Below are 26576 nucleotides of genomic sequence, written 5' to 3' on the forward strand. Positions count from 1 at the left end.
TTTTTTTTTTTGGCCTGGAGTATTTTTCCTGTCAATAAATAAATGACTTTAAAGTGGTCTGTAAATTTTTGAGCATCAAGTTGAATAATAACTAATTTCTTCCCATGACTCCCAGTATTTGGTACCTGAAATTTCTTCCAGCGTCCTTAGAGTAAATTTCCAGTGTAGCCAAGCCCTCTTTCTTTAGAGTGGCTGATTGGAGTTCCATGTGGGCTTGCTTACATAAACCACACCCTCAGTGCAGGGATCATGATTTCTAGTTTCTTGTTTTCTTATTTATTTATTTTTTTTTGGTAAGGAAGATTAGCCCTGAGCTAACATCTGTTGCCAGTCTTCCTCTTTTTGCTGAGGAAGATTGGCCCTGGGCTAATGTTCGTGCCCATCTTCCTCCACTTTATATGTGGGCCGCCTGCCACAGCATGGCTTGATGAGTGGTGCATCAGTCCGTGCCAGGATCCAAACCTGTGAACCCTGAGCTGCTGAAGCGGAGCATGTGAACTTAACCACTACACCGCCAGTCTGGCTCTTTGTTTTCTTATTTTTAATGAAAAAAGACAGACATTTGGGAAACAATTTAAGTACAGTTTTCTGTATATTAGAACTGTTTGCAAATACCTGATATGTTAGCAGTTTTCTAGCATATTTTTATAGTGTCTTTCTAAAGCATTCAGATAAACAAGTATGTTTTTATGTAAACAACTATGGGTTATTGTTCCTGCAGTTACACTTCATTATTCTGTGAATTGTTTGTGAGATAATTACAGTAAGTACATTTTAGTCAGGTTTGGGAACAGACACAGTAACTCTAGTAAACATGGGCTTGACTCGTGGGAGCAGAGTGCAGACACGGTAGAGCCCCTGTCTGCACACTGCGAGGGTGGATGCATGCGGCAGAGGGCACAGTGAGCACTGATTGCTCTGACAAGGGGCTTCAGTTAGGAGGAGGATCTGCTAAGAGTTTCTTTCATGGTGGGTGTCGTTAATAGGCTTGAGTTGTTGGTAATGTGGTTAAAAGGTTTTTAAAATCTCAGCCATTTAAGGGAGACTCGTATAAATCTGCTGAAGGGATATACTTAGAGGTCAGGGGATTGGAAAAGATTTTTATTTAGGTGTCCTCTTGGGATCATCACCTTGGGGAACTGGGGGAGTAGGTGGAAGCAGGATTGGGCAGAGTGGGCAGCTGAGCTTCGATGCCAAGACCTGGACCAGTCACACTCCACACAGCGTCTTTTCCCCGTCACTGATGTCTGCACTGCTTTGGGGTCTCTGGATTGTCTGGTACAAGGCCTCTTATTGGCACCATTGCTTGGATCTGCTACAGAGCCCTTTCCTGCTCTGGGCCCCACTCAGAATTGGCCACCTTTCATGTCACCTGATATTTGGTTGGAGCAGTAGTCCCAGTTATGGATATGCTGCCCCACATTCTGAAGAGGCTTACCGGGTGTTGTCTTCCTCTAGAAGTGAGGTACAAGATGCAGTAGTGCATTCTTTACTGGGGAAGGGTGTCCTGACATGTCCCAGACTATTGGACTCCTGAAAATTGTACTTACAGTACTGGCCCTTCAGTCTGCGTAGGGCATGAGGTCTCTCCCAAAGACTCCAACATACTAGCCACTTGTTGCTCATTCAGTCAGATTAGCATAACGTCGTTGATATTGTGGACTAGTGTGATGTTTTGCTGAATATCCAGATGTTCCATGTTTGTTTAGACTGTCTTACAACAGCAGGCAGGAGCATTTTCACAGTCTTGGGGCAAAATTACAAATGTATATACCATTGACTGCTCCCAGTGGAAGTGAAGGTGTCTGGTTCTCTTTAGGGATAGAGATGGCAAAGAGCAGATGGGCTAAATCGCTGTCCCCATGCCATGTGCTTGCAGCCATGTTAATCTGCTCTCAAAGGAAACCATCCAGTGTGGAGGCCACAGTGGGGCTGCTGCTTGTTTGTGTTTGTGGTGGTTCAGTGTCTTCCCCCAGGATCCATCTCGTTTCTGCAGGGGCCGAACTGGTGAATTAGATGGAGATATGGTGGAGACCATCCCTGTATCCCTTAGATTTTTAATGATAGTATTGATACTTGTCGTTCCTCCCAGGATGCTGTATTGTTTTTCATTTTCTATCTTGGTCAAGGGAGAGGACAGTGTCAAATTCAGAGGCTTCCTCTTGGCCTTCCTCACTATGACAGCTCTTACCCCACAGGCCAATAATCCATTGTGGGGTTGTGCCAACTACCAAGGGACCATGGGAGGGTCCAGGACCCACTGGACCCATTGAGCCAGACTTGGGCCAGGGCTTCATTTACTGCCTGGCCCCATAGGCCTCACTGTAATACATGGGCCCAGTGACACTTTGGGTTCCTGGGTAACAGCATCATCTTGGACCCCCTTCTAGCAGTTCCTGAAATATTTGGGTATTCTTCTTGGCCCAGTGTACATTTGCCCCTTGGGAGAAGGACTGCGGGAAGCATTCTTGAGTACAGTTCCTGTGGTGTTGCAGGGGCCCTCCTCCTGGGGGCCTATCCTCTCCTCAAGTCAGTGGGCTCCAGGTCTCGAAAGTGGCTCAGGTCCAGAAACTGGGCAAGGGATCCTGAGTTTTCACTGGGGCAGCTGCCCGCAGCTTCCTGCTCATGGCTTCTTGATTTCTTTTCATTATGAGGATTGATCCAGTGCCCATGAGGCTGCCTCTTTATTTTAACCCTGGCGACGCCATGTTCTCAACCATGCCCACTAATTCTGAGAGTCAGGCATCTGGCAGCCCAGCCCCTCCGGCCTTTCTACGACTACGATGATTGTGCCCGCTGGCTTTATTTAGGTGTTCTAGCCTGTACCCTCCTCCCTCTGTTCTTTGGGGGCCCAGGCTTTCCTGTTGCTGTTCGCTCTGGCCAGCAGGGAGGCCAGTGGAACTTCTCAGCGATGCCGGTGCCTCTCTCACCAGCACAGTCCTGTTGGCCTGGCAGTGGTGTGTGCTCTGGGTCTCCAGGAACATCGCCATCTCCCAGGTTTTGGCTCTGCATAGTTTTATCCACTCTACTGGGCCACTTCTCTGAGTCTTTTAATCCTGTCTTCAAATGCTGGCGGTAGAAGTCTTGGCAGTTCTACTTCACTTAGTGCAGGCTCTCAGTTCTTCCTTGCTCTGGTAGCCACGCTGTCAGCATATTCACATCATCTTGAGGGGTTCTTGCCAGGGTTTTAAAGCCTGTGTCCTGGGAGAGTGTGTCCCAATTAGAAAAGACTCCTTTATCCAAATTTATGGTCTGCCCTCCTTGGCCCAGGACCTGAGCATTCTGTGTTGTGCATTCTCTGCTGGCTCTGCTGGTGTCTGTTGCTGTGTCCTGCACTTTCTTCAGAGTGTAGTCCTTTGTCTGCCTTTGCTGGCCCAGCACCTCTGCGGCCTGGTATGTTGCAACTTCACCCTAGTTATTGGCCCAGCAGCCAGGAGAGGAGATGGGGTGCAGGGGTCGGGGCGTGAGCATGTCTTGCAGGGCAGAGGTCCCTGCATTGTCTTAATGCAAGAGGGAATTCTTGCTTTTAACAGGAAGGCATGGCCACTTCTGCAGACTCAAAGGCTTCAAGGAAATCTAGGGATTCAAGATTTTTCAACCCACTTGTCCCTCTCCCAGCCGTCAGGAGTCCATTCTTTCCCTCTCAGAGTTGGTCCATAGCTTTCTCTGCCCTCAGGCAGCAGGAAATGAGTGCTTCCCTGTATACTACTGAGGATGTCCTCTGGCTTTCACACTTAATTTTTAACTGTTGACTAATTTTTCTTAGCTTTTTACACTTTTTTCAAAAGTGTCAATGAAGCTTAGCAACATCCGCCCCGTTCTGTGGGCCTCATCAGTACTGTTTCCTCATAGTTCTCGAGCACCTGATTCATCACACCAGCTACTGCATTCTCTCCTACTGGTATAGCCTCCCACTTAGCTGTTCACTGCTGCCTTGTGCTGTCTGTTTTCCATCTGTCACCAGTGTGGTGTTCTCATTGCCGGCCAGGTATGGAACATTCCCATCATCCAGAAAGCTCTCTTGAACAGCACCGTGTGCCACTCTGCGAGTTCTTGTGATTATTTATACAGACACCTTCCAATCTTAAACATCTGTCATTTCCTTTAGAATCTCCTCCCTGAAGTATGCATGCATACTATTGCCTTTTGCACAGTTTATTAGGAAGACTATTAGACCTTTACACGAAAATGCTAGTATTTGGTATTTTCATTATATATCTTAGAAATCCTAATGTCCAGTAGACAAGAATTTTAAAATATGGATTAACTTCTTTTCTGAAAGATTGAGAGGCATCTCTCTGTAGCCATTTACCTTAGAAAAGAATATTTAAATGGACAGTAAGTTTCATGAGATCCTACAAATCTTACCTAGTCACTAAGGGAGGCAATGGTAAGTATAATTGAAAATTGCATGTAGTAATATTTTGTCCCATTTGTTTCTCAAGGAGGAAAGCCAGGCATCTGTGACTTCAGTGGATCAAGTTTTTCAAGTTCCAATTTCAGAGGCAGTTCAACTGACTACGAATGATGCCATAAAAACCACTCTTCTGGTCGAATTGGACATTTCAGTAGGTTACAAGATTTATTTCTCAGCACAGTTATGTTGTCAAGAAGTACAGAGACTTGTGTGGTGTTCTAGCCTGTACACTCAGGAAGAAAGAGAGTCTCTGACAGGACATCTGGGCTTTTCTTCTGGACCCATCATCTTTTCTTCCCACCTCACACCTGTTTTCTTTCCACTTCAGGGAGGGGCTAAGATGAGGAGTGACTGGAGGTGATCCAGCTTGAGAGAACAGTGTTGCTGCCTTACTCATTAAGCCAACAAAGGATGACAGAATCAGAAAAGCATTTTCTTTCTTTTTTTTTTTTGTGTGTGGAAGATTAGCCCTGAGCTAACATCTGATGCCACTCCTCCTCTTTTTGCTGAGGAAGATTGGCCCTGAGCTAACATCTGTGCCCATCTTCCTCTACTTTATATGGGAGGCCGCCACAGCACGGCTTCACAAGCAGTGTGTTGGTACGCACCCAGGATCCGAACCTGTGAACCCCGGGCCGCCAAGCGGAGTGCGTGCACTTAACCACTACACCACTGGGCCGGCCCCAGAAAAGCATATTCTTATAAGAAGAGTCCTGGGGAAGGAAGCTGTTTACCTGAGGGCAGCCAGCTAGTTGGAAATAGAGCTCAGACTAGAGTCACATAATGGTTCATTTCTCAGAGTGGTGGTTCTCATTACTTTGAGGATCTGGAAAAAGTCACATCCCCCTCTCCAGAGACATGATTATATACAGACATTTTGCATACAGTTTCAGGAGGGTTATGTACTACATCTCTGAACTCCATCCATAAGCCCCTCCCCCACCCCACCCCCTACCCACATCCATTGACCTCAGGTTAAGAAACTGATTGATAATCCTCAAACTTCGGTGCTGAAGTACCACTTCATAGTCATATAGCTCAACCCTTTATTTTGGTGAAGGTCCTGAGAAGGTAAGTGGGTTGTGCTTTCAGAAGAGTGCACATCAAGGTTGTCTATGTGGATTTAAACTTCTAATAGGAAAAAATGTGACAGGCGTCAAAACTAGATGGTTTTGTTTACAGACTATTGAGTAGTTCTGTATTTCTTTTGAATATATTACTCCATATTGTTAAATATTCTGTGTACACCAAAACATTTTATTTTTTATTCTGCTGTTCTACACTTTTGTCATAAAGTGGCAAGGGTTGGCCGATTGGTGGCTCCAGTCTGCCTCCCTCACAGACTGGGAATGTGAGTGTGTGTGGTCAGAGGCCCCTTTCCAGAACCCTGGGCTGTATTCTGCATCCCTCTGTAAATAGACTTGCTGTGGGAAGTGGCTCCTTCTCCAGCCCGTGTTTGTTCTCAAGCCAGATGACATAACGTTTTATGTTCATTAAGGAAAATGTAAAGTGTCCTCTCTCACCCGTATTCCTCTCCAAGAGAAAGAAGAAAGAAATTGAAAACCAATGCAGACAGCCTTAAGTAGTTTCTTTTTCTCATAATGTGTATGTGCCTGTGTGTGTATCTTTTCATAAGAGGGATTTTTACATGGATCATTAAAACACTACTTACAGAGGTCCCTTACTCTGTAGAAAATGAGGAAGATCTTACTTTCCATTCTATAAGTGCTCAGTGATACAGAGCAAAACATTGGATAACTATATAATTTCTTTTTTAAAATAACTCCTAATAAAAAGTATGTTCAGTTTGTTGAGCTTATTTGTTTTTTTTTTTTTGCAACTAGAATCGTTTTGTTTCTAATTCAAGTATTAAAATGGTCATATAATAAAAACGATGTTTTTGTTACCCCACAGCTAAAAGTCTAGCTCATATGGATTTTTTTCGTTCATGTTCGTTCTTCTCTAGAAAACGGATTTTTCCTATCAGCCTGGTGATGCCTTCAACGTGATCTGTCCCAACAGTGATTCTGAGGTACAAAACCTCCTGCAAAGACTGCAGCTCGCAGACCGAAGAGAACACTGTGTCCTCTTGAAAATTAAGGCAGACACAAAGAAGAAAGGTACAGCCCTGATCTGCTACTTTTGAGGGTGTCATTGGGCCAATGGATCAGAGGTGACAAACGTGAGTGTCCCCCTCCCCATTCAAGGCCCTGTGTGGTGGCTGCACGGATGCCTGTGGGTGGGCGGAACACAGGCACTCACCAGTCTTGCTGGTTTCTTAACTTCCACATCAGTTAGATTGAATGAGATGATGGATTTCGTGCTTGTTGGACGCTTAATGGACATTAAAAGTGAATGTAACTGTAGTCTTGGAGAAGCAGGTTGGTTAGTTGGACTGGTTTGTTAGTTTGCTATTTGTAGTTAGCATTATTTTGTTTGTAAGTTCACATATTAAAATAGCCACGCAGGGGCCGGCCCGATGGCTTAGTGGTTAAGTTCAAGAGTTCTGCTTCAGTGTCCTGGGGTTCGCCAGTTCAGATCCTGGGCGCGGACCTACTCACCACTCATCAAGCCATGCTGAGGAGGTGTCCCACATAGAAGAACTAGAAGGACTTACAGCTAGGATATACAACTATATACTGGGGTTTTGAGGAAAAGAAAAAAAAAAAGGTCATGCAATAAAAACTTTTTTATTATATGAACCTTTTTAGAAAGTTGTTTTCCTGTTATGTTTATTTCCCATAGCATATTTATTATTGCTTATGATATTAAAAAAAAATTGGTTTTTCCGTAATTAAAGGAAGTCATTTTTTTAGTTATTTGCTTAGAATCTTGAACTAGAGTTCAGTCAGTTCTAAAATTCTTTCTGAGAATAATATGTAATTTTAGTGGACCACTGCCATCTTTTGGCTTTTTGTTCCTCGGTTTTGGATAATTTTCCTTTCTTTTGTTTGCCATGCCTAAATCTGATAGATATGGCTAATATTATAATGCTATCGAGTTTGTAATTATTTTTTTTGTAAGGTGGATTTTTCTGCTGTATTCATTTTGGGGAAATGTTTTTTACTGAGTAAACATGGCCACAAATCATATTACGCTTTGATAGCACTATAATGTGAAGTTTTACAGTTATTGCGTTTTTAGGAATGCTGCAAAAGATTTTATTCTTTATCTTCTGTGTCATGAACTCCTTCCTGTCTGTCTGAAAAGGAGCATCCTTGCCTCAGCATATACCTGAGAGATGTTCTCTCCAGTTCATTCTTACCTGGTGCCTAGAAATACGAGCAATTCCTAAAAAGGTATTTTTCTTTCTTCTTTGGGTAACCATTTAAAAATATACTTAGCTCTGTGTAGTTTTTATTAAATTTGGTATTTGCCCTCTGAAACAGGCTTAGAAAATATGATCTTCACAGCATGTTTTCAAAATAGTTCCCAAGAGTGTGTAGTATCCTTATAATTGTCACAGACAAATATTTTTATGTTGTGCTTATATTGAATTTTGTTTTCTATTGAAATGAGATTTTAAAAGTAGGGCTTTTTCTTAGTCTTGCTTGTACTAGATATTCACTTGATGGAGCTCATTAATCAGTGATGACGGTGACCTAGATGACCCTGTGTTTATCCAACTGCACAGTGAAACTTTCTCTCTCTGATTGGTGACAGGAAGCTCTGAGAGTGTAGCATTCCCCTCTACTGCCACCCAGTTACTGTTGTTAAGATCCCTGTTGTGAAAAAATCTGTAATTACTTATTGTTAAGTCGCATTCTTCAGGTAAAGTTAAAGGGTTTTGGTGGATTATATTGATGTTTAGGTGAGTTTGGGGATAGAATAATCCACGAGGTGTCAGTATTATTCCAGGAACTACTGATTCTTCTTAGTCCCTCAAATGGATAATAGTGGATAAACTTTCCGGGCTGGGCTTTGCCCAACTTGAGCTGACAAAGAGCATGAATAGTGCTGTTATTCGGCCACCCTCTCTGCACTGCAGTTTTTATTAATGTGTTTATTACATCTGTAATCTTTGGGAAGCAAACTACTTTAGAGAGAGGCTCAGCCGTAGATAGGCTTTGAGTAAATTTAGAATTCACTGTGATGAGGACTTATTGATTAAATTCAATAAATTCACAATTTTAGTTCAACTCTAGCATTTAAAATAATCTTTTAAAATATATATACATGTATTTTCTTACTACAGTATTATGTAATATGGTCATTGTAAAAATTCTGGGCACAAAAATAAGTAACTCAGGAAGCAAGAGTCCTTTATAATAAAACCCTCGGAGTTAACACTTGAATTTTGTTTTCCTAAGAAAAAATAAGATTCTGTAGTATAGATGCTGTTCTGTAACTTGCCTTTTTTATTTAAAAAGAAATCAAGAGTTTGTATATGCCAACATGGAAAGATATTGGAGATGTTTTTAACAGATGCCATGGGCACACTATAATTAAATTATTGATTTAATCATTGATGATTGAGTTTCCAGTTTTTTACTATTAAAAACATATATCTAGGTAAACATTCTTGTACTATATGGATCTTTGCATACTTGTTTGAAGTACTTTTTAAAAATGAGTTCTTTAGAGTAGAATTGCTATTTTAAAAATATTTACGGGGGCCGGCCCAGTGGTGTAGCGGTTAAGTTTGTGTGCTCTGCTTTGGCGGCCCGGGGTTCGCAGGTTCGGATCCCGGGTGTGGACCTCCGCACCACTTACCAAGCCATGCTGTGGCAGGCGTCCCACATATAAAGTAGAGGAAGATGGGCATGGATATTAGCTCAGGGCCAATCTTCCTCAGTAAAAAGATGAGGATTGGCAACAGGTGTTAGCTCAGGGCTGATCTTTCTCACAAAAAAATATATATATATATTTGCAGTTTAAATTTTAGTAGTGTTTGTCAGCTTGTTCTCTACAGACAGTACAGTATTTCCTACTTTAGTACTGTAAAGTTTCTGTAATTCTAAAGTGAAAAATATTTTAAAGGATTTATGATTGGCACTGTTATAGCCTGTAATTTAGGAAATTTTATGGACTTGAGAATTTATGGTGGAAAGTGTTACTGGTAAACTCTTATCTTACCAGAGATCCAGGCAGGGACCTCGGGTGTCATTCATTCCACAGCGTGTCCCGAGTGCTGTACTGTGTTGGGCACTGTATCAGGCCCTTCAGTTTGTTAGTCTCTGGGTCGTGTAGGCAGAGATTCTTAGCTCAGCCAGTGGAGACCTGTGATCCCCCCACGAGAACAGCAATGGCGTCCCTGCATGACAGGACGGCGCTTGACCGTGGAATACCAAGTAGCAGTACCAGTAGCACTGCAGATAGCATTTGACGCAGATAACTTGCTGAAGTACTTTGTACCTGAAGAATCCTCGAGTAATAAAAGATATATATGTCATGTGATTGATAAGCTTAGAATTGCGTTGAAACCAAAAATTGTAATTAGCAAGTTTGGTCTGTTGTCCAAGAGTTTAGACTTGGTTCCGTCTTTGAGACTTTGGATTCAGGCCTTTGTTTAACTTTATTTGTTCATATTCTCCTCATTCCACAATAAATCTGAGGTGATTAAGAGTCCACGTGTAGGAGAGTTCTTGCTGTTCTGGCCCTCACTGTCTCTTCAGCCTTCTGTCCCATGTCCACACTTCCCTGGATCCATACTGAACTGCACGTGGTCCCCAAGAGCACTATGCATTTGCCCGCCTCCTGTGCCTTCATGTAGATGTGCCATCTGTTAGCTGTTCTTCACTTCCCTCGTTTCATGTGGCCAGCCTTCAACCCAGCCTGTGTCCTGGCAAGCCCTCACATCCTGTGAGTGCCCCTCTTGGGGCTGTTAGCCTGTTGCACACTGATTACTCCTTGACTTCTGTTGCTCTCAGCAGCCTGTGAACCCTTACTGGCAGGGTAGGTGTCATCTTGTCCCCAATGCCTCACCACCCAGTGCCTGTCCCTTAAAGAGCACTTAATGATTGTCAAGTAGATGTTGAAGTCTAGGTTGTCACCATCAGCTAAGAAAAGATCCAGTGTTGTGTCCAGAGATGAAGTGTTGAGTTATGAGACTTTCTGATTATTCTCACTCAGATATACCTGACATGTCTTTTTTGCTCATACTTGTGACTGATTAGGTCAGTTTAGAACATAGGAGAGGTGACTAAAAACAATGTAAAAGTGTTTTCCCTAACCAGTTGACATTAAAGCAAGTAGCAAATTAAATTCTCTTTTCCGGACCACGCTCCTAGTGTCTCTCTCACCTTTTCTTGAATAATTGGACACATCCCCAGGTAGATACTAACTGAATATTCTAACAGCCGTAACCACAGAGCGTGTGGGAATTTAACTCTGCTTCCTTTGCTGTGGCCGCAGGCATTTCTGCGAGCCCTGGTGGACTGCACCAGCGATGGTGCGGAAAGGCGAAGGCTGCGAGAGCTGTGCAGTCGACAAGGGGCGGCCGACTATAACCGTTTTGTGCGAGATGCCTGTGCCAGCCTGTTAGACCTCCTCCTGGCTTTCCCGTCCTGCCAGCCCCCGCTCGGTCTCCTGCTCGGTGAGTGAGCTCCCGGACACCTGAGTTCCAAGGTGCTGGACAAAGGCTGCCCCCGTGTCACCCTTTGAATTCTGTGCAGGCATTTGGGGATGTGTTTAAATGAACTGTGGTCAATAAGTAACCATCTTGCAATTTGTCTTCAGGGTGCCTTGGCATCTGAACTGCCTTCTAGAAGTCAGAAGGAATCCCTCTTCCAAGTTTTTTTATTTCCTTATTTTTTTCTTCTACCACTGCCACTATCATTTTCTCTCTTAATATAGCCAGTCTTAATTCTCTTTTTTTTGCTCAGCATTCAACATCTTTTCTATTAATTTTACTATTTTTAAAAAAGCATTTAGCCAAATTTTATCTAAAAATGAGCTTTCCAGGGGGGAAAAAAAACAATCTTTTCCAAAGATAATGAACATCGTATTTAATTGACGGAGGTTGATGAAGCGTGCACTCTGTGTGCAGTATACAGAAATGCCCCCGTTTGGGCGGGTCCAAGTTGAGGGTTCTTCAGAAGCAAAAGGCGCCTCCTCATGTTGTCCCAGCACAAGAGGCCTTACTCAGGGTGCTTCCAGGCGTTCAGCTTGGGGAGACACGTCACCAAATATTCAAATGTTAGTTCATCCTGTTTTTCGTCCGCATCGTCTCTTGGGGTCCTCATACTCCCGCAGGAGAGAGGTCAAGATCCTCAGGAGGGGCTTTCAGTGGCAGTCACAGTAAGGCGTGGGAGACCTTTACTAGGGACAATGACTATAAGGATTTTATAGGGTTTTTAAACCTTTGCTACTTTACTGTGCTTGTTATTTTGTCATGTCCTCTCTGTTTTCCTGTAGTGATAAGTAGTAAAGGCCTTAAAATTTGCATTTGTCTTGGGTGACGGGAAAATGTGTATGGGCTTTCTACTGTTCGGCCAACAAGGCCTCTCTGGCTGCCCACTCAGGTAGGGGCGCTCTCCTTTGCAGGTCAGGGCCTGCTTCCTTTCCTCTTTATTTCTTAGTGCTCTGCTCTTTGCTTCTCCTCACAGGGAGACAATTGTCACTAAGTGAGGCTGCCCTTCCTGCTTTCCTGTGTCCACACGAACACTCCTGCTCTGCTCAGCTGCGTCTGTCAGAGCTAATGGAGGGCTTGGGATGGCAATCAGAGCGCGTCCAGGGAAGTTCTCAGCAAGCTTATAAAGTTCTCCTTCACAGAAAAATAGGTTTCAGTTCTTTTAACGAATTTTCTGTTACCTTTTGTAACTTTATTTATATATCACTTATTACATAGTTATGTAAAAAAATAAAGGCATTGAGACTTAGAAAAATTTTAGTTATTTTCTGATTTCTTTAAGAAAACAGTGTATCTAAAGCTTAGTATTAAGTTGAGCTCTCTATTAAACCTTATTCTGACATTTATTATAACTTAAAGCCATTTTAGAAAGGTCTTTCCAAACTTTTGCTAAATACCTATTAAAAATATAACATATTAAACAAAAAGAAAATTCCAAAGCTTTTAGTGGATAATCAGGTATTCAAATATTGGCTCCTTAACCTACTTTTAAAAGAGCACCTCTGTATTTTGAAACCACTGGGTTTCTAGATAATTTGACTTAAAAATGTTCACTATTATACTCTCATTTTTTTTGTTATATAAATATAAGAAGGAAAAATATTTCAAGCCTACGTATTTCCCATAATCTTTAAAATAGTGGTCCTTAATTTTCTTGGAGTCATGATATCATTTAAAATATGAAAACTTTGGACACTTCTCCCCAGAAAACTACATATGCACATAGAAAATTTAATGGGTTCCATGACTCTGAAGTCCAATCACAGACTCTATTCTTATTATCCTTTGGTTTAAGAAAGTAACCTTTAGGTAGAAATATTGATTTCAGCTTAAGGAAATACAGTATATCTGGTCTTTAACTTTAGGATTGGAAGAAATTATTTAGTATTTTAAATTTAAATATTTTTATTTTTAAATTAAAAATTTAAGTATTTAAATATTTTACTTAGACACAGTGCATTTACATGTGGTCTAAGATATGATTTAAAGCTAAAACATAAGTTATTTTGAATATTCTAAATAAAACGGGAATCAAATTCAGACCTTGAATTTTTTACCCCTTACATGTAATTTGTTTTCAGTAGGAGTGAATTAATAATTGCTTATTTTTATTTTTTTCTAGAACATCTTCCTAAGCTTCAACCCAGACCATATTCATGTGCAAGGTACTGATATTTATTAACATAATGTGTAGCATCTTTCTCCTAAAATGTTATGAAACTCCGACTTCCAAATCTTTAGTAGCTATAAATTCATTCAGTGAAAACTTGCCCAGTTTGTGGACGGCCGTAGGAGGCATGATAAGGCATGAAGAAGAGCAATCTTAGGACTCCTGTCTTCTGGGAGTTCATAGAGTATAGAATGGTCAGTGGCTCCAGTGGTCCAGAACCCTGTTCCCCACTTAGGGCAGCGAGTCTCCAGGTCCTCCATGTGCTGCCTTCATTGGTGTCCCCAGCTGCTTTTCTGGGCGGCGGAAGAGGGCAGGGAAGAGAGAGGAGAGTTTATATAAATCTTACCTCATCTTGTAAACAAGCAGGTCATTGGAAACTTTCCTGAATGATAACACAAAATGAGGGAGGGGAGCCTTTAAGTAAGTAAGAGCTCTTCTGAGGAGTTAGAAAGCAGGTTAGAGCCCATAAGGAAATATTTTCTCACTATAATAAAAAAGACGTGGTTTGGCCTGAAGATATTAGTCCTAATGCAGAGTTTAAAAGCATCTTTCTGTGTCTTTGCAGCTCAAGTCTGTTTCACCCAGGGAAGCTTCGTTTCATTTTTAACATTGTGGAGTTTCTGTCTAACACCACAATGGTGGTTCTGCGGAAAGGCGTGTGCACGGGCTGGCTGGCCATGTTGGTTGAATCATTTCTTCAGCCACACACGCATGCGTCCCATGCAAATGGCGGGAAAGCCCTGGCTCCGGAGGTACTAGGAGTGTTAGTTGTGGCATCGTTAAAATTATGCTCTTTGCCTGGTTAGAATAAACAATGTAGTCTCCCCTGCATTGTCCATTACCATCAAATTATTCCAAGGAAAATTTATGCCGTGCTTGAATATTAAAATCTCTGTTGGAAAGTCAGGAAAACATACTTATACTCACTATTAAATAGTCTGTGTATTTCCATGTCTAAACATGAATTTTATATAATATAGTCCTTTTCTCCTTGCTTGTAGCATTCGTAGAAGACCTTTTCTGTTAATATTCTTGGTAGGTTGGCACTGGGCAGGGTGGAAGGAGTCAAGTAAATATTGAAGGCTGGTGGTGAGGGACGGCCTCATTTTATGTTGGGTCTGTATCCTGTGTCCAAATAAGTAGTTTAAATTGGAGGTCAGTTGACAACCAAAGATTAATTTTATGTCCTTCAATTTTGGGTGGTGGGATTTCCCCTGCTCCTGTTTCTTCCCTTTGTCATAGCCATGGTGTGTGGAATCTAAATTAGAGCTGTTAGTGCTTAAGACATTATGAGGAGGAGTCACTTTTTTTTTTTTTTTTTTTTTTTGAGGAAGATCAGCCCTGAGCTAACATCCATGCTAATCCTCCTCTTTTTGCTGAGGAACACCGGCTCTGAGCTAACATCTATTGCCAATCCTCCTCCTTCCCCCCCCCCCCCAAACCCCCAGTAGATAGTTGCATGTCATACTTGCACATCCTTCTAGTTGCTGTATGTGGGACGCGGCCTCAGCATGGCCGGAGAAGCGGTGCGTCGGTGCGTGCCCGGGATCCAAACCTGGGCCGCCAGTAGCGGAGTGTGCACACTCAACCGCTAAGCCACGGGGCCAGCCCCAGGAGTCACTTTTAAAACACATAGGAGGAAAGTGTTGTTTGATTTTCTGCACAGATTTTGGACGTTTACATCTGGACTTAGTGACATCTATTATATTTTGATATAGCACCCAGCAGAATTTCATTCGAGACCACATGCATAGGGAACAATTTAAAGTTGTGTTTCCTTACCCAGAAGGATGGTTGAAATAAAACAACAACAACAACAAAACATTTCAGGCTTTATCATGGTGCCAATACCATGGTATTGAAGAAATGAATGTGTCATTTGTAGCATTATCTCATGACCAGTTTGGTTGCTGTAAGTTACTGGAGTTGAAAAGTTCATAGGCCTGAAGGGTAATTAGGGCTTCTTATATATACTTGCAGGGCTTAAGGGAAGACTACTGCTGAAAATTGCCCTTTAACTTGATATTTTCCCAATCTGCTGCCTGGAACAGAGAGGTGCTTTACAGTGTGTGTCCGTCTCCTCCCCCCTCCATACTCCTGGGTTGACTATACATCAACAAAATACTGAGAACCCGAGAAACTGTTCCTTTTTTGAAAAGAAATATTATAGTACTGACATAAAAGTATTATGTCATTTCATGGTTGTTTAAAAATAGCAGACGATCTCCAGAAAGTTAAAAAAAAAAAAAAATACATTCATAACATATCACAAGAACTCAGTATAGTTGCCTTTCACATATTCTTTCTTTCCTCCCCTGCCATTTTCTCTCTCCTTCCTTCCCTGTTGTAACAGATTTTTATTGACTACCCAGTATTCATATGCTTGAGGTACAGATATAGAGGATACAATTTAAAACTATGTAAATTTCATGGTGCTCAGTAGTACCATATTTTATTAGGAAGTATGGAGAGTATTAGTGTTGGCATGATCCACCACATGCCCTCCTCCATCTGGTAGATATTTTTTTTTTTTTTACAGATACCCCGTCTACGGGAGGAGTAGACTTCTCCCACTGATGTTTAGTCTGGCCACGTGACCAGCTTTGGCCAGTGAAAGGCGAGGAGATGGGGTACATACCACGTCTGAGCAGGAGCACTGAACCTGATGGTGTGGTGTGGCTTGTCTCTTGCTCTTACCCTGTGACATAAGGACAGGATGACCCGGGTCAGGCATGTTCCTTGGGCTTGGATCCAAGTGAAGGAGGTCCCTGCAGCAGAGCTGCAGCCTACCTACGGCCTTTAAGGAGAGCCAGAAGGGAGTGTCTGGGGTTGTAAGACACTTGAGATTTCCTGCAGCAAGAGCTGACGGATATTCTGTTCTCCTTACTGTCCCTGGAGCATAGAAAGTGTGCTCTCATGTCAGGGTCTTTGCACTGCCCTTCTCTCTGCTGGGCACACTCCCACGTGGCTGACTGGCTTCTGTCAGGTCTCCGTCGTGGGTCTCCCCACAGAGGCCTTCTCCACGTTGGAGTCTAAATTAGCCGTTCCCTGCTTTACTCATCATATCTTGTTTTGTCTGGCCTCATGGGTCTTCTCATTACCCGTCATTCCACGTTTATTGTCCTTTCCTCCACTGGAACGTAAGTCCCGTGAAGACAGGGATTGGCTTTTGTTCATTTCTCTCTCCCTAGTGTTTGTCATAGTGAGTACTTCCAATAAAATTGTTAAATGAATGAATCAAGTGAATAAGGCTAATATTATTACAGATTCATTCCAAAAGGAGAAGAATAATTTGACACAGCTCTGCCAGTTCTTTATTTTAAAGTATGGTGTTCATCCTGTTGATGAACTTCATACAATTTCCCTTGAATTAAAGGTTAAAATGTATACAATTATACCAGCATGGTGTATAGAACAGATTCTTGTCATTCTTAACTCTTAGTATCACTCGCTGTAACTTATGCATGTGACAAAATGAAACTGTGAGTGAAATGCATTTACAAATTGATTCCTTGTGAGTGTCCCTGGCATATGATTTAGAAGAAAAATCTTCTGAAATTTTAGCAAAAAGATTTTGTTTACCTATATGTATCACTTCTAGTTTTGCACAAACACGAATAACATTGGACCCAGAATAACAATTATAGCACACTTCTCTATCATTTTGGGGGCAACCCCTTAATTTCACTTTCGGTTGCCTAATTTTCACTTAAAACTTTTCACCCCATCTTGTTAATCTTCATTGCCCCCTTACGTGCAAACATGAAGAATCATGTCTTCATGTTTTTGGGCATTTCTCCATAATGTATGTAATGGGTTGCCTACTAGGAAGCTGATCTTATTCATGGACCTAAAAAAAGAATTTGATTGTATCAGTGTTCTACCTCAGAAATATCATGCTTGTCATGTTTAAAACAGCTTCGATTTGGATGGAGAGAAAAATTTGCAAGACTTGTTTATTTCTCTGTAGTAAAAAATGTGTTCATGGTTTTATTAAGATTTAATGCTGCTGTTTAATTTAATGAAGCTTCTTTAAGGGGAATTAGTGCTTTCTGATTTCTTTAGCAAAGATCATCTTGGTTATATGCTTTTGTCTAGCTTTTCTTTCAGACTTATGACCATTGGTTTAATATTCCAGATATCCATCTCTCCTCGAACAACAAATTCTTTCCACTTACCGGATGACCCCTCGGTCCCCATCATAATGGTGGGTCCGGGGACTGGTGTGGCGCCCTTCATTGGTTTCCTGCAGCATAGGTACGTGCTTGCTTTGGCTGGTGAGAAAATGTATCCCTTGTGATCCTGGCTGGAAATATAATAGCTTTTTTGTTTCTTCAGTAGTTTTTAGGATATTGGACTTTGGTTGTAAAATTTTTATTTTAAAAAATTATTATCAAATTATTATCAAATTATTATCAAATGTGTGATAGCATAACATAATTTGTCACCACGGGGAAAGTAAATACGCTGTTTTCTAGAGATTTTGCTTTGAACTGGAACTTCCCTCTTTACTGTAGCACTTTTTTTTTTTTTTTTTTCCTCCGGCTGCACTATAGTTTATAGCGTATGTAGTTCAGGCACATCTTTATGCTGTGATGATGTGCAGGCTGTTCCATCCAATCCTCAACTAGATAAAATTGGTAGTAACAGATCTAATTATACCAGAAGTTTCAAAGTTAAACCACAAACATCAGTAATTTTCAACAGAATGATATTAACAGATGTATGCTTTGTATCAGTTCAGAACTATTTGGTATAAAATAAATAAAACTGTGCTTCTCTCCTGTTTGTGAAGTAATGAACAGTTCTTGTGTACTGTCCACCAGATAGTGGCGTAATATCCTCTGGTCACAGTTTTTTTGTTGTTTTATTTTGTTTTAGTTTTTTTCTCAAGAAAGCAAAAGAGTAATGGCAGACATCACTTACTGGTGTGTCCATCATATTAGAAACACTCCACAGCAGATCATTCTGCCTTTTACAGCCCAGTGCCACTTTTCCTTTATGTTGAGTTAATCTTGTTCATAAAATTGCTGTTAATATTTAATGTAGAAAGTAGTCTAGGTTTCACGGTGTGATATTTTGAATAGCCCTTGTTATAGAGATGTCATGTAAAGCTCATGGCTGTCTACAGCCCACAGATACGCTTACTCATTGTAGTGTCTGCTGGAGTGGCCAAGGCCCCCTGTGGAGAGTAAAATGTTAATTCAGTGAATGAACTTTCAAGCAATGCAAAGATGGATTTTATAGACCTGTCTGGGTTTGTTGGTGGTATTTCCTGACCCAAGAGAGAGATTGGTTTTACATATTCTTAATATCCAACATCTCAACTTTCTTTTTCACTTAGGGAGAAACTCCAAGAACAACACCCAGATGGAGACTTTGGAGCCATGTGGTTGTTTTTTGGCTGCAGACATAAAGATAGAGATTATTTATTCAGGTACTGTACACTTCTAGTGTTGAAAGACTCAACCATGAGTATACAATTCTAATTTCAGACTTTTTCAACTTTAGATTACAAACCTTCCAGTGACCTATTATATATTGTATTTCAGAGAAGAGCTCAGACGTTTCCATAAGCTTGGAATCCTAACTCACCTGAAGGTTTCTTTCTCAAGAGATGCTCCTGTTGGGGACCAGGAAGCCCCAGCAAAGTACGTGCAAGACAGCATCCAGCTTCACAGCAAGCAGGTGGCAAGGGTCCTTCTTCAGGAGAATGGGTACATTTATGTGTGTGGGTAAGTGGCCGTCCTGCGCAAGTGCTGGGGAGGGGAGGGCAGCCGATGATACTAAAGAAACAAGGGACTGGTCACTTAATCTAGACATATAGGGATGAGAGAGGTGATTCTTAAGTACAGGAATAGAAATACACATTCTAAAATGATTTCATAACATTTAATAGCCAAGAAGTTGTCATTATCAGGGAACTAGCCATGAAAATTAATTCTTGCATTGGGGAATGCTTTGTGACATTTTAAATACATGTTTTTCTCCTCTAAGAATTACATTCTGTAAGAAGCTAATCATTTAACTTGAAATCTCTGGATTGATTTCATTGTATCTAAGAATATGTGATTTCTGCAGTTCACCTAGTTAAGGAGAAATATGGTATTGACTCTGAGAATGTGGATGCTAGGTTCTTTTTTCTTCAAGGCATAATTTATAGTCATTCTTAAGTTTTATCTACTTTTTGAGGCAAGATCTGTTATAGAAACCCGGAATTGCCATAGAAAAGAAAAATTTTTAAACTTCTCTACTTGTTTTAATGAAAGACAAAAAAAATTTACTAATTAAAAGGGAATTTTGAGGGGCTGGCCCCGTGGCATAGCGGTTAAGTGTGCACGCTCCGCTGCTGGCGGCCCGGGTTCGCATCCCGGGTGCACACCGAGGCACCGCTTGTCAGGCCATGCTGTGGTGGCGTCCCATATAAAGTAGAGGAAGATGGGCACAGATGCTAGCCCAGGGTCAGTCTTCCTCAATAAAAAGAGGAGGATTGGCATGGATGTTAGCTCAGGGCTGATCTTCCTCACAAAAAAAAAAAAAAAAAATTTTGAAGTAAGAAATAACTCTATTTTATCCTGACACATCCCTGGCATTTAACACATTCTCTAAGTCATGTAATCAGGATCTTTTTTTTTTTTTTTTTTAAACTGCTAGAGAAGAAGAAATACTGGCATAGTGACCTAGAATACATATAAATAAAATTAAAACAAGTTTAATAAAACTTAGTTTTTCTACTTTTTATGACACATTCTGGTAACTTGTGTTCTATTTTGTCTATTATTTAAAAAAAAAAAAGCTGGCTTGGGCTACTAAGTTGATTTCATGGCCCATTAATGGGTTTTGACTCTCAGTTGAAAAATACTTCTTTAGGTTGATAAAGGGCAGAGATTCTGGACATTGTGTTGGTTTACATTTTCATTTGGCTTTTAATGAAGTATTTGATCTTCATTTTGTTTGTGGAGGACAGTGCTGTCGATGGTCAAATACAGGCTAAAGTTGTAGATGCACCTCTAAATCATAGAGGCAAAGTCAGTTGTACAAATATATGAAGAACTGATCATTGAGAACTTGGAGGATATCCTAAACGTACAAACTGGGTTAAAACGTTAACCCAGAAATAGCTGGGTTAACGATCACTGATGCCTCACTTTTCACATCTGTGAGGTGGAGTTGATAGCGTTCATAACGGTGGTTGGAGGTGAGGGCTCAGAGTGAAACTCCGTGGCCCTTTAACGTGGACTGGCCCCTCGGGGAAGCAGGATCAGACAAAGGAGACTGAGAAGGAGCAGCCACAGAAGAAGGAGGCCTAAGGCTAGTGGACATGTTCCCAAGGGGGTGGGGGGCTTGTGCTGCTGATAGTCAAGTAAGAAGAAGACAGGGGACTAGTAGGTTTGGCAGCTGGCAGCTGCTGTGATATAGGGAAGGGCTGTGAGGTAGAAGCTCCGTTGGAGTGGTTGAGGGGAGAGTGTGTTGAGAAAGTTAAGATGGCCACTATAGACAACTTTTTCAGGAAATTTTAGTGTACAGGGCCAGGACAATTCAGTTACTGACATATTAGAGTCCTATCTGATACTTTTAGTCATTCAACAAACATTCGAGTGGCTACTGAGTGCTTTGGTGCTGTTCAGATGTTGAGAGATAGAAGGATAAATGAGATTCACTCACTACCCCCAGTCAGCTTACGCTCTGGGAGAAAGCCACATCAGCAGATGCTTAGAGTGTAGCAGGTGCTGATAGGGGCCTGTGGGAGCACACAGGCGGGCATCCCACCCTGTCCTGGAAATGAAAAGGGCGAAGACTTGTCGAAGCACTTGGCAAAGGACCAGGCGCATACTGAGTCCTCAGTCAGTCTGTTAATTGTGTGTGCATGTGCCTGTTAATAATTGTGTGTGCGCGTGCGCGTTTGTGAGTGTATGAAGGGTTAGAAATGTAAGAGAGCTTGTTGCCTTCAGGAGTGAAGTCTCACCATGTGCCTTGAGACTAGAGGGAAGGGAATGAGTGAGATGAGCAGGAGCCAGACTGTGAGGTCCTTAGACACTTACTACGACTGAGGCTGCTCCCGGGACATGGACGCCCTTGAGGGATTTTAAGCTGTGAACGACGTGGTCAGCTCTGCATATTAGAGTGGTCACTGGGTGAAGGCCTGGGCTTCAGGAGGAGTGATAGATGACTGAGGCTGGGGAATCTCTTGGGAGACTTTCCAGAGAAATGGAGGGAGGATTAAGGTGTAGTGATAGTAGAGGCAACAGGAATTAGATGGGTGAATTAAGGAGGATTTGGTAAAAATTCCTTTCTTAAACATTGATGGTATTATCCTTTTTTCTAGAGATGCTAAGAATATGGCGAAGGATGTGAATGATACCCTTGTGGAAATAATATGCAAAGAGGCTGGAGTTGAAAAACTAGAAGCGATGAAAACATTGGCTACTTTAAAAGAAGAAAAACGGTATCTTCAGGATATTTGGTCATAAAATTAGAAAATAAAGGAAGAGAATTAAGCTTTTTTGGCTGAAAGTACTAAAAGACAATTTTACGGAAGCTGAGACTTTCAATTTTTAAAATTAAAAATTTTTTTTAACGTTTCTTGGAGGAGGAAAGATGGGGAGTGTGGGTCACTTAACAGTATAGCAAACTTGCGGTTCAGTTTTTCATATCTGCCACTCCCCTAAACCATCCTATTGCTTGTGGGCCCCCTGACCTGAGAGGCAGCCCCCACTCCTCCACCAGCACCTCCTGAGGTGCCCTTTCCATCCTGGAGAACCTCGAGCACTTCACAGGGAATCCATGTCTGTACATGTGATGGCTTCCTAGTCCAGGATATGGACACTAGAGTTGACTGGGTAGAGAGTTAAAGCTGGTGAACTTAGGTTGCCAGGTTTTTTTAATAATGTAAAAGCAATTTGTCATTTTCTTATATGAAATATGCCATAAAGAATAGTCATATTAATATTTTCAAATGATACATGTACAGCATATCTGATTATATGTTTATATAACTTTATCAAATGGTTATTTATTATCAAACTATTTCTGATAAAAAGTATTTTAAGGTAATGCTTACAGGGATTTCTTTTTATGATGCTAGAAATGTGAAATATATTTTGAAATTCTACTCTGATGTATGATTTATTTATCACAGTTATTTTTAATATCGTAATTCCAGAATTTGGGGAAATTGGCATTCGATTTACAGTTGCCGACAAGTAGATATTTTAGTAAAGCTACAACCTCCCCCCCCCCCGCCGCCCCCCACCCTGAGTCCTTTCATTTCTGCTCCTTTTGTTGTGTTTTTTAGTTTTTCCACATAATTGATCTTACCTCCATGATATCACTCAAGCTATATCCTAGACTTAAAATACCTACTTAAATTAATATCTTTGCGTTTTTCAAATTCCTACTGTGGTCTGAATATTTATGTCCCCCAAAATTCATATGTTCAGATCCTAACCCTCAGTGTGATGGTGTTAGTAGGTGGGGCTTTTGGGAGGTGATTAGGTCATGCGAGTGGAGCCCTCAGGAATGGGATCAGTGCCCGTATAAGAGGCCCCACAGAGTTTTCTAGCTCCGTCCACCCTGTGAGGACACGGTGAGCAGTCAGCAGTCTGCAATCCGGAAGAGGCCCTCACCAGAGCTCAATCACAGTGGCACCCTGGTCTTGGACTTCAGCTTCCAGAACTGTGGGAAATAAATGTCTGTTGTTTATAAGTCACTCAGTGTCTGGTATTTTATTACAGCAGCCTGAACAGACTAAGACAATTCCCAGTGACAAATGTTCTCTTTAAAATTTACCAAAACAGAAAACAAAATGTAAAGGTATATGATTTTCCTTCTAGGCTTTAATATATATTGCTTTTTTTATTAAAGAGATTGATATTTAAAAAACAAATCTCTACATGTCAAAGACTTATGGTCATTTTGAAAAATAAAGATCTGAAGAAAATATAATCTTAAGATTTGATAAGGATTTTTGGCTGTTTATTACATTATTCTCTAATCATGTATTTCATATATTTTACGATAGAAACAAATCTAAAAAAACGAAAAGTGGAAGGAAACAAGGGAATACTAGATTACATACAAAATTACATGTATACGTGTTATGTGTCAGCCAAAGTAGACTTAAGGTGACAACAATATTTAATCCTAGTGGGCACTGACCTGAGCCACCTTGTTTATGTACAACATGCAGGTTATTTCTATTAGATATTGTTAGATACCAGCTCACTATTAGGTGAGTATTGATCAGCTGCTCCCTCACAGCCTTGTCAGCGAATGACAGTGAAAATAGGTCTCAGTTCATATTCTGCAACATATTTATTAAAAGTTGGTTAGCAATCAGTCACAAAACAGTTCTTAGAACGTATTTTGTAAGCTTGGCAAAGTTGCAACCCTGTTTCTTTAGGTGGTCTAGCCACACCTTGCATGAAAAGTTTCCCATCTTGCGTGAAAAGTTTATTCAAGGTGGTTGTGAGTATTCCAGGGGCAAGATTTTGTTCCTCTTACCACTGTGAGCTGTCTTCCAACCCAATGGCTGGACACACTGCTGTTTTAGGGTTAAGCCTCAGGCACCCCGCCAAGGCCTTGCTAGGTAGTCTTTGACCTTGTTTATATAGGGGTGGGGAGTGCCTCTGAATTCTATCCAAACTCCACAATATCTTGAATACCACTAGTTTTACCAATAAGAGATGCTTTTCTAACCTTTGTTATTCTAACAAGCCACTAGTGGACTCGTTATTTTCAGTAACAATGCTGATCAGTGATGAAAATAAGAGAAGAGCTTGTGGTAGCTGTCTGCAATACGGTTTTCCTCATTAGAATGCTAACTGCACCTAGAAGGTTCTTTACTCTGTAGCACACCTATATATCTGTGTTGAAGTATTCTAAAATCTGAATTACACATTAATACTGGGCCACTGATCTTTAGTCGTAAACTATCAGGTGAAGAAATAGAAGAATTGGAACTTCACGTTTAGCAAACTAGATGATGTATATGCTGCATCCAACGAACTGGGCACCCACATTGATTTCAAATATACTTGAACGTTTTTTAGAGTTGACCATGAAGGTGAACTACACCATAAAGGACACTCAACAAATTGCATCAAGTCAGTCATTTTTCTCTGACCCTAAGAGAAAGCAACTCACAAAGGCCACAATGAAGAATTTTAAATGCATGCAAATGATTCATGGCATAAGGAGGAAATAAGAACGGATCATAGAATATTTAGGACTGATTTCTTTAAGTACTAAATGTACACGTGGGATGCAGCCAAAAAAGTACCCAGAGGGAAATTTCGTTCATCTATGGCACAGATGTTTGAGTGCCTACTTTGCTCAAAGTGCTGTGGATCTGGCAGTGAACAAAATAAAGCACCTCTGTTCTTGGGGAGATTACATTCTTATGCTGAGGAGAAACCTAAAGTAATGAATAAATAACTAACCAATTACATTGTGTCTGAGAAGATGATAAAGGCTATGGAGAAAGAAATCAGGCTAAAGGAGGTTTGGTACGCAGTGTTGGAGGGGCTGGCAACTGCAGACCGTCAGGGGAAGTCCCCTTGGGAAGGAGAAAAAGGAACCGCCTTTGTGGATACCTTCAGGCAGAGGGGACAGTTGTACAAGGGCCTGAGGTAGGAGTGTCTGGACATGGGAGGAACAGAAAAGAAATGGAGAGGTCTGGTGATACATTGCTTTGGCTTTTACTCTGAGCGACTAGAAAGCCATTTGGAGAGGAACATGATCTGGCTTACATTCTAAAGGGCTTACTCTGGCTGTTGTGGTTGAGACTGAATTGAAGGGGCCAAGGATTGAAGAGGGGAAACCACTTAGAGAGCTGACGTAACGCAAAGGGTCAGATCATCAAATCAGACTTACAAAAGTCAGAAATCTTAACCAGGGCCAGCCCCGTGGCTTAGCAGTTAGTGCTCACGCTCTGCTGCTGGCGTCCTGAGTTCGGATCCTGGGCGCGCACCGACGCACCGCTTCTCCGGCAATGCTGAGGCCGCGTCCCACATACAGCAACTAGAAGGATGTGCAGCTATGACATACAACTATCTACTGGGGCTTTGGGGGAAAAAATAAATAAATAAAAATTATAAAAAAAAAAGAAATCTTAACCAGTATCAAGCTTGACTAATATGAAGGGTGCGGGTAATTTCAGGACACAGGTGAAGTGTGGAGAAATCAAAGACTCCCTACACCACTCCCCAGGTCCTTCCGTGCTGCCTTAGTTCCTCACTGAGATTTAATATGCATATGTTGCATATGGGGCATCACTTACACAGAAGGAGCTATTGGGGTCATGGAATGTCTCTGTTTGATATGTCGAAAATTACACAGCTAATGTAACCTTTTCCAGAGAGCCATGCCCATATGTCTATACATCCTGCCAAAAGTATTCAATAATTATATTAAATGTAATTGTACTAAATCCAAAAAAAAAGATTAAGCAAACCCACATATGCTGTTTAGAACAGTTTGACTCCTTTTCATGTTAAACTATATCTGCCTTCTTTTTGTTTGCACAGTATGTCCTTTTCCAAACTTTCAAACTTAAAGTAAGAACTATTACTAGAGATAGATATTTTCATAGTGATTAGAGAGTCAATTGATAAGGAAAACATGAAAATTCTAAATATATGTGCACTTAATAACAAAGCTTCAAAATGTATAAAAAATTGTCGAATAAAAATTTTCAGAAAAGACAAATCCCAAGTTAGAGTTGGAAAATGTAACATACCACTCTTAGTAGCAGGAAGAACAAGCAGACAAAATAGTAAGCATTTAAAATAGTTGTAACGTAATACCAACTGGACCTAACTGACATACAGAACACTAAAACCAACAACTTCAAGATAGAAATTCTCCTCTGGTTTACACTGAATACTGGAATAGACCAACCTTCAACATTCAAAAGGATAGAAATCATACAACAGGTTGTCTGAGAATTAAACCGAAAGCTAATAACTAAATGAAATGAATAACTCCTAAGTATTTGGAAAATGAGCAACACACAAAATAGCCCATGAGTCAAAGAAAACTCTCAAGGGAAATTAGAAAATATTTTGATGAAGAAAAAAAGGACACACCAAAATCTGTAGTATGCTGCTAAATCAGTGCTGTCAGGGAAATTTATGGATCTAAATTCTTGTAAAATAAAAAAGCTTAAAAGTCAATGATCTAAGCTCCTATATTGGGAAGTTAGAAAAGAACCTTAAAGTTAAACATCAAGAATATAGAAGGATATAATAAAAATGAGAGAAGAATTCAACGAAATAGAAAAAGTACAATAGAGAAAACCAGCAAAGCCAGAGTTAAGATTTTTCCAGCTTTACTGAGGTATAATTTACAAATAAAATTTGTTGAAAATATATATGATGATTTGATACACATATACTTTGTGAAGTGATTACCACAAT

The 26576-nt window shown here is 40.9% G+C and overlaps 1 protein-coding gene across 6 annotated transcripts in view; it reads left to right on the top strand.

The window, feature by feature from the left end:
• Positions 1-22867, top strand: part of MTRR (5-methyltetrahydrofolate-homocysteine methyltransferase reductase) — a 32962-nt gene extending 10095 nt beyond the window's left edge. For 5 of the 6 annotated variants that reach the window (XM_087443109.1, XM_087443112.1, XM_087443113.1 and 2 more), the window contains 10 exons: positions 4446-4568; positions 6384-6537; positions 7628-7716; positions 10772-10952; positions 13111-13153; positions 13724-13910; positions 17297-17415; positions 18503-18595; positions 18711-18893; positions 21485-22867. In XM_087443109.1, the coding sequence (XP_087299235.1) occupies positions 4446-4568; positions 6384-6537; positions 7628-7716; positions 10772-10952; positions 13111-13153; positions 13724-13910; positions 17297-17415; positions 18503-18595; positions 18711-18893; positions 21485-21629 (1317 nt within the window). In that variant the 3' untranslated portion in view covers positions 21630-22867. The remainder of the gene's footprint in view (positions 1-4445; positions 4569-6383; positions 6538-7627; positions 7717-10771; positions 10953-13110; positions 13154-13723; positions 13911-17296; positions 17416-18502; positions 18596-18710; positions 18894-21484) is intronic. The other variant, XM_087443114.1, reaches the window with a different exon arrangement.
• Positions 22868-26576: the final 3709 nt, after the last annotated feature.

This window comes from Ceratotherium simum, chromosome 18, assembly GCF_057802395.1.
Source record: "Ceratotherium simum simum isolate JZ-2026a chromosome 18, ASM5780239v1, whole genome shotgun sequence".
NCBI lineage: Eukaryota > Metazoa > Chordata > Mammalia > Perissodactyla > Rhinocerotidae > Ceratotherium > Ceratotherium simum.